At 39.9% G+C, this 14,293-nt stretch overlaps 2 protein-coding genes across 2 annotated transcripts in view; both read left to right on the top strand.

Annotated features, from left to right (window-relative positions):
* The window catches only part of LOC134812251 (2-oxoisovalerate dehydrogenase subunit beta, mitochondrial-like), a 704,467-nt gene that overhangs the window by 160,108 nt on the left and 530,066 nt on the right, over window positions 1-14,293 (top strand). The gene's annotated exons all lie outside the window — the stretch shown is intronic.
* LOC134813150 (midasin-like) overlaps window positions 8,364-14,293 on the top strand; it is a 105,596-nt gene continuing 99,666 nt past the window's right edge. Inside the window, exons 1-6 of the mRNA XM_063820835.1 lie at window positions 8,364-8,376; window positions 8,974-9,151; window positions 9,405-9,568; window positions 9,715-9,855; window positions 9,963-10,155; window positions 13,797-14,004. Of these exons, the coding sequence (XP_063676905.1) occupies window positions 8,364-8,376; window positions 8,974-9,151; window positions 9,405-9,568; window positions 9,715-9,855; window positions 9,963-10,155; window positions 13,797-14,004 (897 nt within the window). The remainder of the gene's footprint in view (window positions 8,377-8,973; window positions 9,152-9,404; window positions 9,569-9,714; window positions 9,856-9,962; window positions 10,156-13,796; window positions 14,005-14,293) is intronic.

The raw sequence follows: 14,293 nt of genomic DNA, 5'->3' as shown, positions 1-14,293 counted from the left end.
ACTACATCACAAAGTAAACACTCATGTCATTATTAATAATATTCACTATGAGATAATATTAACTAAAAAAATGTTACTATTTCTGATATGATGATTTTTTTTGTCTTTTGGCCGTCAGTTCTATCCCCAAGACCAACTGATGATGCGAGGCTCGCTCTTCGAGAGTGAGGGATATGAGGAGATGAAGACAGTTTAATGACGCTTTAATAATCTTTTTAATTTACTGGGATTACCAAACTGCTGAAAGGTCTCACACTAGTTCATGAATATGCCTGACTGCATACATAATCGACTATAATCATCTAGCCAAATAGACCTAAATGGTTGGGCGTACAGTTTTGAATAATCATGGTCATTGCAAATTACGTACAACCCCTACCATAATTTCTAAAAATTAAATAAAATTAAACCGTAATCTGTTCTGTCTCAAGCTCATTGATATCCCGACAAGATTTCAAAAACTGTGCTGAAAAAAGGTGGAAAATTCGGTTCGAAATATTCACCCTTAGATTCATTGAAGAACTAAACTCGAGGCTGTCATATCGTCGTTTCCAACGGGTATGTTCGTAACCGCTCGGTGGTGATATCGTCCAAATTAGTCTGTTTTGGGTGACTGTCTGTTTCATTTCTATTTAGTATAGCCGTTGACGTTTTTAAATCATTTTTACGACAAGAAAGCCAATGCGATGTTACCATAGTAATCTTAGACCATATGAACCTCCTGAAGCTACGAACAGTAAGACTGTAAATGTAAAAGTTCGCCATCACGTTTAGGAGTGTCATGTACTCGGAATGTCTTTTGAATTGTATGTGAAAGTAACCCGGTGGAGTCTCTGGAACGAATGGTCTCCTCATCTTGTAGACGGTGTATGGGAGCGAAGAAACACAGTACACAATGCCAGTTAGCAGGACTGCCATCATACCCTGCCATCTCAGAGTTCCTCCTCCACGGCGGGATATCTTTCTTGCTTTTACCAAAAATTTGAAAGTTAGCACGGAGGATAGAACCACTGCAACTATAGGAATACAATACAGCAAGCCCACACTCAACCCAGCATATGTCCAGACATAGTTTTTAGACCGAACAAAATCAACTTCATAGCTGGTGTAGTCAAATATGAGGTCCATCTTGTTGATGATGAGCAGGGAAAATGAAAATACAACACACGAAATCCAAAGAAAACCACAGGCCAGGTGAGCCTTCTTTTCAGTCCACCGTGGTACTTGTAACCGGTATTTTATCATGAGGTACTTGCTTGTTGTCAGAGCGCAGACCAGGATGTTGGTTACTGGAAACACTGAATAAGCAAAGAACTCGTGGGTGTACGCAATATAGTCCCCAAAAACCCACTTTTCCAACACCAATGACACAATAATTGGAGATATGTAGCCAACTGACATGATCAAATCGCTGATAGCTATGTGTTGTATCAGGCCAATCAGGAAGCCGTTGAGCTTAAAAACGTCTGCTTTTTTGGAAGCCACCAATATGACGACATCGCCGACGAGCGATGAGATGACAACTGTAGATAGATATCCGATCCAGAAGTATCTTTCCGCATCAGTCTTGATCCCATAGATTGTCTTATCATTGGATTCTATCGTCATCCGTAGGGCTGACTAGATGAAATTGTAAGGGTGAGAAGTTGGAATTGTTATAGAAGAATTATCAAATCGAATGAAAAGTGTCAAACCATAAACCATAGGGCTGACAAGACGAAATTGTAAGGGTGAGAAGTTGAAATTGTTATAGAAGAATCGACAAATCGAATGAAAAGTGTCAAACCATAAACCGCGACTAAAGCTTGTATTTATAGAACGTTTATTGAACCCGAGCAACTATTCAGATTGAAAATGAGCTGTAATTGTTCCAAAACAAGTTCCGTCATCAGAATTATGCCTAAAATATTTAGGTTGACGTAAGAGATCATGCATTTTGATGATTAATAACTACAATTGGCCAGTGACGATCACATCCTGCAGCTAATTATTTTTAAGGCAGATCATTCTTATTTTGAAAGGCAGCATTAAGAAGCCTCAAATGAGGTCATCAGATGGAAGGGTTAGTGTCGACACGGTCCTGAAGTGCAGTCACAAAATGGTAATTTGATGTTATATTGAGATCGGGTTGACATCAGCAAACTAATTACATATAACATATGCATCGCAAGCTTCTGAAGAATAGACGGCAAGTGAACGGAGTCCGACTTACTACCGAACAGACTGACTTGCCTAGAAATAACTTTGATCTGGTTGAAATGTTAATGACCACTTGCTCTGGAGAGAGCACCGCATCACCAGCATTTAAAACCTAGTTACACAACACATTTAACATCTGATTACCTTATTAGTATGGAACTCGTTTAAACAAATTGAGCCAGTCCAGTTTCGGGCGGCACTGTGATCGGAAGTCCCCTTTTATTTCCTGGTAGTGATAACGAGCACAAATAAGCTATTTTTCGACATAGCGGCGACCGGTCTGCGATCCGTCCTATTTACAATAGTGAGCCAAATCAAAAGCAGCATTAAACAACAGGTTGCACTACCAAGAAAACATAATATACCGAAAAACTGTTACAACTGATGAGATGAAACAATTCGAAGAGGCATTTTTCTCTTTAAAGACCGAAAGTAAATTGCCAGCATCGTAATGAAGACAACAAATTACACATCTATCGAGCTTGCAAAATACTGGCGTGTTACTCGACGCCGAGAGAAGGAATGGCTGGAGCCTGGAGAGCTAATGAAGTAAAAAGGAAAGTAATAAAATGCCGTACGGAGCACTGTCTTGGAAACGAATTATAATTGCCAAGGAAACGTGTTCATTAAGATACTGAGAGATAGTTGGTCGTTCACATAATATTACGTAACCCTTTTTTGGAACATGTTTACCCCCCCCCCCCCCCCCCCCCCCCATCGTAATCAGTTTTACACATAGCTATTGTGTCAAAATTACACTAGCGTAATCATTCGGAAACCCCCCCCCCCCCCCCCTCAGCTAATTACGTAATATGTGAACGACCCCTAACCCAACAGTGTTATAAGGTCATGACCAGTATAAATATAGGACCAGTATGCAGGACCACTTGTATATGCGATAGTGGGTTACGTGTGCCCTAGCTTTGATCTCCTGGTTCCTTATGCATGGCTTGTGCTCATCAACAGCGCTTGAATAGTGATCACAGCTCCGTGTAAAATCTTGCCCTGAAGCAAATTATTATTCATTATTAGGCCATGCTCAAACTAGGGCTTAGACTAAAGATCTTTGATGGGTATCAAAATTCTGTGGTATCAGCTGCTTATATAATGGTGATTAGATGGACGGTTACTTCAAGGCAATTTGCATCTGTACGGTTTATTAACAACAAATAACTTACTTACTTGTACTTGATTAGGTCTCCTCAATCATTCGAGTGGCCTGCACCAATGAACTCCCGTTTGTGACGTATCATCTCCCTCCAAAGTTTTCGGTCACTAGCCATCTCGCTCGCTCCTTCTAGGTCTATGTCAGTGTTTCCTGTAAACGATGCAGCATCTTCCAGCAAACATTTCCTCCAGTTCTTTCTTGGACGGCCCCTAGATCTTCTCCCATGGGCAGGGGTCCAGTTAAGCAGGTACTTAGGAAGCCTAGTGTCTGGCATTCTGGTGACATGGCCAAACCAACGCAGGCGGTTTGCTCCTATGTACGTCTCTACTGGATTTATCTTTGCACGCTCCAGCACTTCAGTGTTTCTAACCCGATCGAGCCATCTTATCCTAAGTATTCTCCTCAAGCAACGCTGATGGAACACCTCAAAGCGATGTAGCTGCTTTTTGGTTGTGTTCCAAACCTCACTACCATATAACAATATTGTCAAAACCGCTGCCTTATAAATCCTGATCTTTGTATAAGACTGGATGTTGCGGTTTTTCCATATATTACTCAGTTGATTGAAGGCTCCGGAAGCTTTCTGAATCCTAGCTGACAGCTCACGGTCGATAGTACCGTCGCTGGAAATAATTGTACCTAAGTACGTAAAGTCACTAACTTGCTGCACTGGCGTGTCTTCAACAGTGATGTTCACTGTGGCTTCTTTCGTGTATGGCCGTTGAGAGGTTGCTTTACCAATGACCATAGCCTCAGTCTTTTTACCATTGATTCTAAGACCTCCCTGGGCACCATACATACACAAAAGGTCAGTTGTTTCTTGAAGACCTTCCTCGCTGTTATCCAGTACAGCCATGTCATCTGCATAATCTGTATCTAACACAGTGATATCATCAACGAGCGGACTGATAGATCTTTGAAGAACCGCTCCGTGGGACACCACTTTGTTGCTTTCTGTTCTCTCAGCAGCCACATTGAGGCAGACATTAAAAAGTGGGGGACCCTGAATGTCTCCTTGGCCACTGCCTGAACTTACTTCAAACCATTCTGATAGTTCACCATTGTGTCTAACAGCACTAACAGTTCCATTAAAGAATGCCTGTATTATTCGAATGTATTTACATGGCAGGCCATAATGACTGAAAGCTTTCCAAATATAATTCCTGTCGATGGAATCAAAAGCTGCCTTGAAGTCCACAAAATTTACATACAGGGGGAGATTATATTCAATGCAGTTATGTATAATAGTGCGGAGTGAATAAATCTGATCAATGCATGATCTGTTCTTTCTAAACCCACACTGATTGTCTCGTAGCAGACTTTCTAAACCGTCACTCATGCGTTGTAATATGATGATTTGATACAGTTTAGATGCTGTAGATCTTAGAGTGATCCCCCTATTATTGGAGCAATGAGAGGTATCACCCTTCTTTGGTACAATTATCACGATGCCTTTCAACCAGTCGTCAGGCACTGCTTCTGAATTCCAAACTTTAGAGAACAATTTCTCCATCCTATCCACAAGACCACTTGCCCCATACTTTAACTGCTCATTAGAGATTTCGTCAATCCCAGCACTTTTGTGATTCTTCAATTTTTTGAGACAGTTTAAAATCTCAAGTCTTGTGGGGGGACCATCACCATCACCAAGATAAGGAAAGCATGGAACCACTTCAAGATGGTCCAGGTCAGACATATCCGCATTCGTGGGAGGAGGGTTTAATAGCTCCGAAAAATGTTCTCCCCATCTCTCTCTCTCTGAGCAGAGGGATCAGCAATCAACTTCCCGGATTTGTCTCTTACAGCAGTTGATTTTCGATTCTTCTTACCGGACAGTGTTTTTATCCGTTGCCAGACTTCCCTTTGACGGCCATGGACAGCAGCTGTTTCCAGATCTGCTGCAACTCTAAGAGCCCAATTCTCGTCGTCTTTCCTGCAGCTCTTTTTGACAAGTTTGTTGGCCCGAGAATACTCGCTCCTATTGTTGTTGTCATTAGGCGCCATTTGTTTAATCTTACTGCGTTCTGCAATAAGGGTTTTTGTCTCCTGAGACAAATGCTGCTGCTTTCTGCGCCGGGGGCGCTCACCCAGTACCTCCATAGACACTTCTTTAATAGTATCCTTAACTAATGTCCATTCTCCATCAAGATTCTCCTCCATTGGTAGGCAGCTAAAACGATTTTGAAGAGCAATGCAGTACTCTTCAACCTTGGACTGATCTCTAAGATTCTCAATTGCTGGAGATATCCTACGAGAGGCGTTCATTTTTTGAACTGCCATAAGTTTGACTCTAAATTGACCCCGAACCAAATAATGATCGGAGCCAATGTCTGCACCCCTGCATGATCTTACGTCAAGTAGAGAGTGACTCCACTTGGTAGAAATACAGACATGGTCAATCTGATTTACTGTGCGGCCATCTGGAGACTTCCAACTTCCTTTATGAATATCACGATGCTGGAAAAGCGTCCCACCGATTGTCAACTGATGTAATGCACAGAAATCTAATAGTCGAAGGCCGTTGTCATTTGATGAAACGTGAAGGGAATGCTTACCAATCACACCGGACCAAGCTGAGTTATCTTGGCCAATGCGAGCATTTAGATCTCCAAGTAAAAACTTCACGTCATGAGCTGGTAGTTCATCAAATGCCCCAGATAGCTGCTGATAAAAGTCATCCTTTACCCCGACTGCTGCATCCTCAGTTGGAGCATAAGCTATCACAATCGAAATGTTGATATGTCGACTGTGCAGCCTCGCTGCAAGAATACGTTCTGATATCGGACTGTATGAAATCAATGAATTTTTAGTCTTCTTCGAGAGGACTAAACCTACCCCTTGTCGTCTGTACCCATCACTTCTTCCTGAGTTAATAAAGAGGGACCCATCATCCAAGGTAACCTCACCAGTGCCGGGTCTGTGCGTCTCTGTCAGCCCCAAGACATCCATTTTATATGCTGACATATTCTGTGACAATTCATACAGCTTTGAGGAACTGCTCTCCAATGATAACACATTCCACGTTCCCACATTAATGCTGTGTTTGATAAAGTTGCACGGGAGTGCTCTCCCCTTCTCCGGGTCCACATGAGTGATATGCTGTGAACTAATAACACTGTTGAAATAAGGCGACTTCTTTGTTCTCATCTGCACACTGGGGTCCTTGCGGCTTTGCCCAGAGCACTTCATCCTGGCTACACCCCTCCTTGAACTCCGAGAGTCACTCCACTTTTGGTTATTCATTGATGTTTCAGTAGCTATTTTAAGGTTGAAGGGTAGCTGGCCCCTCGAACCTGGTAGTTTTTTGTCGACCTTTACTGGTCTAGATCCATAGTTTTTTGTTGCACCTCATCTGTTTAAACTGGAATCACCCAGAACAGATTACTGTACTTAATAGTGGCACCTCGTAAAGGGTGTACTATGGTCATTGAAATAGGAGAGGTTATAAGTTACACGATCACTATTTCCTGAGATTATAGAAATCTCTTGCCACCAAAGAAATCTCTTGCCACCAAGAAATCTCTTGCCACCAACAAATAACACACCTGATCAAATGATTCGTAAGGAATTGCAATATTTCAGATTAAGATTTCAACACGTAGCAGCAGCTAATAACTTGTTAACTGAATGGAAATTAACGTAGCGCGGTGATGAATGCTCAGTGAATGTGATTATTCTTAAATACAATGAGCTATTATGCGTAACGTATTCTTATCTAATTAGTAAAGTACAGAATTTACTGGCTGATAATTTACCTTATATCCTATTCCCGACCATGATCAAACCGTCAATTGACCAGCTGTGTGGAAATGGAATTCCAACGAAAGCATGTTACGGTGGAATTCCACCCTATCCCTAATTAATGAATTCCACAGAGCTGTGTCAAAGCTTCTCGGACAGTGTCTAAATTGTAAAATGACCAACTTCTACCTCTGCAGTAACTTATCGTTCTACCTCGACACAGTGACAATGTACATAAAGGATCTGGATAGAAGCTAAACATGTGTAAAGTAACAAAATGAACCCAGAGTAATGAAATGAACGTATGAGCTTGTGAAGATATAACATATATGTAGAGAGTCTGTGCAAGGTGGGAGAAGCCCAAAAGTTTATTACGCTATTTCTCTGATATCGAGTATCTACTATCTACTAATCTCGTGATATAGCTTTGTAGAGAGGGGTAAATTCAGTGGTAAGCAGTTGGAACAAAAAATAGGTACCCGTTTATTTGTATTTTGACCGGGCCTGCTGCCGCCTTACAGTTACTGTCTTCAATCTTGTAGTAAGCGTTGTTTATAGGCATACGTTGCGTTCATTGATAAACGTAACAAACGAAATAACAAGCATAAAATATGAGAACAAAAATATTATGTAAATAATATGTTGACAATATGTAGACAATATGTAGACAATGTAAATAATAAGTAAATAATGCGAACTTATGTATTTCAATGAATGCAAAAGCGAAAGATCAATGTTGTCAGGATGAAAAAGATCAGAATTTCTACTGGTTAATATGTTCTCCTGATATTAAAATTGATGTCAATTATTTGCTGATTGGTGAACTTTATCTGGACGAAATGCCCACTATCGAAACTAATATTACAGAGTTTTGAGTTTCCCGTACATCTTCTGTTTAGGTCGGATTCTCTATTCTCATCACGCTGCCGCGGACATAAAGCTGGTTCAGCATACATTCCAGCTGCCATTCCCTCAAATTTCAGATTACCTTTTCTAACTCTGATATATCTGGTTTGCACCATTTCCTGTTTCTCCTTCTTTCACTCGTCGTAATTTTGGAATGCCGAATAGGTCAATGAGTTAATGCTATTAATAATGGTAACTGTATGATCATTGTGGCAAAACATCTATAAGTCCTATAATAGGTCCTATAATGATTTGTATGAATATTATGTTGATCAATATACGTTGATACTGACCATTCTCCCAGCGCAATGTCTTTATTTGTATTTTGTGCTGAAATTAAGGTGAAAGAATGGCGTGCTGTTGTAAGCCAGCTGTGCCCGGACATGTTAATGTTAATACAAACTCGATCATTTTTAAGAGTAATTTATAATGTTTGGCCGGTTGATTGATTAAAATCCCGGTGAGGAGTTGTCTCACAAGGAAAATGTCATTATAAACTTATTGCATGGCAAATTTTGCAAATGACTTATGGCAATATCCCACATCAAATCATAGAAAATATTGTACAAAATGGGTTTATTTTCAGAGCTACGTTTTATAACGTATCAGTATGACAAAGAAGTATATGAAAAATACACACAGATAATAATTATCAATGTGGACCCAATCCCAGCGAGCAGTCGTAGAAATTCATTTCATAGAAAGTATGCTTTAGACTTCCGAGTGGGAAATTTGCTCAAGGATCAATCATGATTATCTCCTTTCTTTTGGAGCTTAAGTCTAAGAAATAACAATCGCCCGCTTATATGCAACTCACAGTAAATCAATCCGATAACTCCAAAACAGTCGTCGGTATAAAAAAATAAAATTCAGATCTGTTTTTCCCTATCATTTGTACGACTGTGAGAAAAACTACAAATTCTAATTAAAGTTGATGCTGATATTTACTGTGTTTTCAGGTCGTAACCCGTGTGGTAATACATTACGATCACTCTACGAAGGGTTCTCCCTCAGCTTCCTCACTCAGCTCGACAGATCCAGCTACCCCAGAGTAAGAAAACTCATCACCCAGCACTTGTTACCAGAGAACACTGCATCCGAGATTATCCGACACAAACTTCCACAACCTGGAACTAAGTTAGTTATATAACTATATAACTTGTTGTGCTTAATATAATAATGCGTTGATATATTTCTATGAATAATGGATAAAAATAGCCACTGTTATTATAATTAGTTAAACGAAACTAAATTACATACTTGTACTTGGTATATCGATTATTTATATCTTCACTTCGAGTTCTTACGTTCTTTTTCCAATATTCATGAACTTGGCCCATGACTCCAGGATTAATACAAATTCGAAACCACTAACCAAGCCTCCCCTCAGTCATGTGTTAGTAGAAGGGTACTGGATTGAGAGGGGGGACCTGGAACCGGTCACCACGCCAGGTTACATCCTTACTCAAACTGTAAAGGAGAACCTGCACGACCTAGCACGTGCTGTGAGCTCGGCTGAGTACCCTGTATTACTGCAGGGTCCTACCAGCGCAGGTCAGTACACTCAGTAGTGTTACAGAGTTACCTTTATGTTATATACTGCAGGTTTCGATATCCTCTCAATTAATTATCTTTGATCTTGCGGTCTCACTAGTTGTAGAACTTGTAAAGGTAGTAATATCATAACCTCTAAATCACAGGAAAGACGTCTGTGGTAAAGTACCTGGCCGGTATAGCTGGGACAACAGTTATCCGGATTAATAACCACGAACACACGGACCTACAGGAGTACGTGGGTAGTTACTGTGTCGGGGAGAACGACAAACTCGTCTTTAAAGAAGGTTTGGGAAGATCTACATATTACTTTTTCCAAATTATAAATAAGCTATTTTTGAGCAATAGTTACTTTTATGGACAGATTTTCCTGACATTTCTTTCCTCATGACAGGTCTTCTGGTGGAAGCAATGAGAGCCGGACACTGGTTGATCCTGGACGAGTTGAACCTGGCACCAACTGACGTTCTTGAAGCGTTGAACAGAGTCCTCGATGACAATAGAGAGCTTTTCATCGCAGAGACTCAGATAACTGTAAAAGCTCACCCTCATTTCATGTTGTTTGCGACACAGAACCCAGCTGGTGAGTGAGAGGCGGCTAGACATATTCAATTTGGGACATAGTTGGTTCGTGCGTTACTTTTCCAGAAAAAGTGCGTTTGGTTCGTGAAGATTTTTTCGTGCGTTTAAGTGCGGTAAAGTGTGTCTGCCTTTACATTACGAGGTTTACGAATTAAAAAATGTCAAAATTCTTCATTCCTACATCTTACTAAGGTAGTGTAAAAGAGAACTACCACGTGCAGCTGCACCAGTCTTTTCAGATGCACTGATATTGCGCAGATTACCGTGGATATGTACAAGTTTCTCCACTTTTTCCGTGCCCACGCACTGATTTGTTAGAAACAGATTTAAAAGTGCGTTTGTAAAAAGTTTTCGTGCGTAAAGTGCGTTCGGTTTTAAAAGTGCGTTTAGTGCGCACGAAGCAACTATGATTTGGGATAACTGGTATTCGCAATTTCGCTGAAAGTATTCCTTTCCATTATATAAAAAAATGGACCGCCATTCGCTCCTTGGTGGATTGCTTTGCGCTTCATCCTGGAAACTTACAAAACGTGGATGGCGATACGGGTGATAATTCCCTCTTACGGACCCGGTTATTCTTTTTTGTGATTTCATTGTTTAAACGTTGAACATTACATTCCAGGTAGCTATGGAGGCAGAAAAACTCTCTCACGAGCCTTTAGGAATCGGTTCATTGAGTTACATTATGAAGATTTGCCCTTGTCTGAGATAAAGACAATCATAGAAGAACGATGCCAACTTCCTCCTTCTTACAGTAAAAAGATTATCTCGGTGATGGAAAAGCTCCAGGTATTATATATGGTGTGCTCATTTTAAAATTGAGAGTTTACCAGCAGCTAAAATTGTCTAATTACAAGGTAAACATGTACCTGGCATGGAAATCAGCATATTGATTAAATTGTGCGTGACGGCGTACATAATATACAAAATATATAAAATATACAAAATCCTATTATCGGTATTACTCATTAATCAGCCGTCTCGAAGCCAAGATTTATAATCATGAAACCACTGTGAAACAACGCATGCGTTAGTCTAATTTTTTTATGAACACTGAGCCGCAGTCGGGCGTTATCCAACAGAAAATTTGCAGTTTTTTGCATTATTCGTCTACGCAAGCCACTCCACGATCCGTTGTTTTGCTGCCGAAGTTTGTAATCAATAGTTCCAAATTACGATTCTTGAAAAACGATCGTTATTTCCAAAAACTTAATCATAGTCATTACCATATCTTTATAATTAATATCTTTAAAATTAATATCATTATCATGTACAGGTTATTAATAGTTTTACAATACTCAAAAAGCGGAAATTACTTCATAACAGCTCTATTTTTAGTTTCCTCAATTCCTTACTGTGCCTTCCTTCGCTTTCCTTACGCTAAACCACCGTGAAGCAGCCGGACGCGTAATACTGGCATACTGAGCAGTGCACAGTTTGGCAGAGTTTAAATATTTGCGAATTTTCTGGGTTCACTAATCACTTGATTCGGCGTGTGTGTGCATCTCATGAGTCAACGTCTTCATATTAATCTCGAAGTAACCACGCGTCTGTTTTGTTTTTTCATAGGTGTGATAAAGCTTCCAAAACGCCGGTCATTGATCAGAGAGAGGTTGATGTTGCGTCCAATTATATCATCGCTCTCGCCGTGCCGAGTTAGTTTTAGATTAATAAGGCGCTGCATTTCTAGTAGATTGTATTAAACTCCCCTATTCTGGCTTACCCAAGACATTGAACGGCTGAATATCCAATCTCCACGCACAATTCGAGTCTGCACCACAGATTGGGAGTGCAGTTATTGTTTGCTGCTAGTGCTAAGTCTGACAAACTCCTTTACTAATTGTTGTAAGTTTATCAATAATAAGATTTACAAATTAATTTGAACTTCATGTTTATGATTGCACAGGGAGTGGGCGGTGGATAAAAATGTATAGATAGAGTTTCTTGATATGTTGTGGCCATATACTGTGTGTGTACACTGTACAATAGCATTGGTCGCAAACTCGCATCGGATGTCATTCATTAATCGACTCAATACTAATATAATGTTGTACTATTAATATAATGTTATACTAATATTAAAATGTTATACTAATATTAAAATCCCATAATTATAATTTGTTGCAATAATTTGCCTCGTCATCAGCTTTTTCCTCGTCTCCTCTTCGTATGGTTTACAAAGCACAATGATCAATTATTAAGTTACTAGCACGCAGTTAATTTCTACCATTCGGCATGTTGAGACTTGAGACTATAGCTTGAAAAATTATTTGTTTATAATACTGTTGCCAATTTCACTGTAATATGATGAGTGATGCAGTATAAAGCTATAATCTGAAAGTTAACATGCATACAGAATACAGATGACCATTACTAATACCATTAGTAATTTGTTACGGTACTGCTTATGAACATTTCGTTGCGAATTCTTTTGCCTTTGTCCTAAGATAATAGGTACAATTTAAAGGTCGAACTACATTTTGGAATTTAACTCTCAACATAGCTTCTTGAAACAACACCATTCAATTTTATGAAAAATTGCCGAAATATTATTAAATGATAATTGATGTTTTGACTTCAATTCACGATATTTCACGATATCGAGTTTCCCACGGACTACACGCATCGATAGTATCGTCTTTTAGAAAACTCGGCAGCACGACGTATTCTGTCACTCGTAAAAAATCACCATAATTAGATTCATTTAAAAATCATGTACAAATACTTAAAGAATTTGAAGACAGATCCCAGAGTTGAATTTTTGTTTGCAGTACAATTTACGACATATTTTCCTCTTAAAAATACCATTACCAGTGACTCGACCGGCCACCCCGGTCGACCGTGCTAGCCAGCACTGTGGTTATATACTACAATTTTACCTGTTAAAAGTTACATTATTAATATATTGACTCCGTTTTGTCTCTCAATTATACACTGTGTGAAGTTGTCCGGCAGCCACCATTTTAGATCGTACTTAATACGGCAGAAACTAATCAATCATAATCAAAGTGTAATTGTTGATCATGATCATGGCCCATCATTCCCATAGAAACGGAAGCATGTATTCTGCTAACTGCTTGAACTTAGAGTGCTTCTTATACTTTCATTCCAGTTACCATAGTTACCAGACTACTACCGCGTACGGCAAAAGTGCACGGCGATGTTTCATGCTTGTTTATTTCCGAATTAACTTCACCTTCGTCAGTGGCACATGGCATCACAGTTCTAATTCACTTCACAACTGTGGACCGTTTACTAAGTAATGGCAAGTGAGGGATCCTGATTAATGAAATTGAATGAAAATTGTTGCTCCACCGTCACAGCGGGAATACCCACGTTCGCACCCTCATCTAATCATTCCCCCCGTTTATCGCTCTGTTGACTCGCCTTTGGTTGTGATTGTTGACACGGAGCACCTGAGCTGCGTTACTATGTTATCCACACGTACAGGCCAGCGTGTGTTTTGCACATAGCTTTCGTTTGTTTTTTTTTGTGTTTTGTAAAACTCTGATTTCCGGCTAAAGTTTTGAATATTTATCACAGGTTGGTTTCGAGGTTAAACTGCTATTCAGATTTGTTGTTGTCCTGTAATTCTGTGTAAATGTAATCGTGGTAATGCATTACGTTTAATATTCCCTCCAAACAGAATGAACAGCACAACTACAATATCAGCACACAACACGACAGACACCCTCGTCTACCTCATTCCCTGGCTAGATAATGTGTACGGAGGAGTCAGCCTACTTGGATCTCTTACTGGAACCGTAGGGAATTTACTCAGTATACGATACTTTGCTCGAGAACGAAAGAAAGTGTCCAACATGCTCTACCTTTGGATGATCGGAATAGATGTGGTAACCTGCGTTTCCTTGTTTCATTTTGGAGTGGCCAGGATATATCCAGCATTTGGGGTTAAGTATCTTGCAGCTGGGATTCTGTGCAACATATTTGGATTTCTATACAACATCTCATCCCGGTTATCTGTCTTTATTGTGGCACTTCAAAGCATTCTTCGTAGTTATTCCCTCGTTTACCCATTTAAGAAAACTGGTTCAAGATATGTTTTGATAATTGTCAGTGTAATGGCAGCGATACAAGTATTCCAGGCCAGTTTACCCTATCTTTGGTGGAAGAAATACGAGT

Source organism: Bolinopsis microptera, chromosome 3 (genome assembly GCF_026151205.1).
Source record: "Bolinopsis microptera isolate Bmic1 chromosome 3, MBARI_Bmic_1.0, whole genome shotgun sequence".
Taxonomy (NCBI): Eukaryota; Metazoa; Ctenophora; class Tentaculata; order Lobata; family Bolinopsidae; genus Bolinopsis; species Bolinopsis microptera.
The sequence above is the reverse complement of the archived record's forward strand: the minus strand, read 5'-3'. Positions and strand labels throughout refer to the sequence as shown.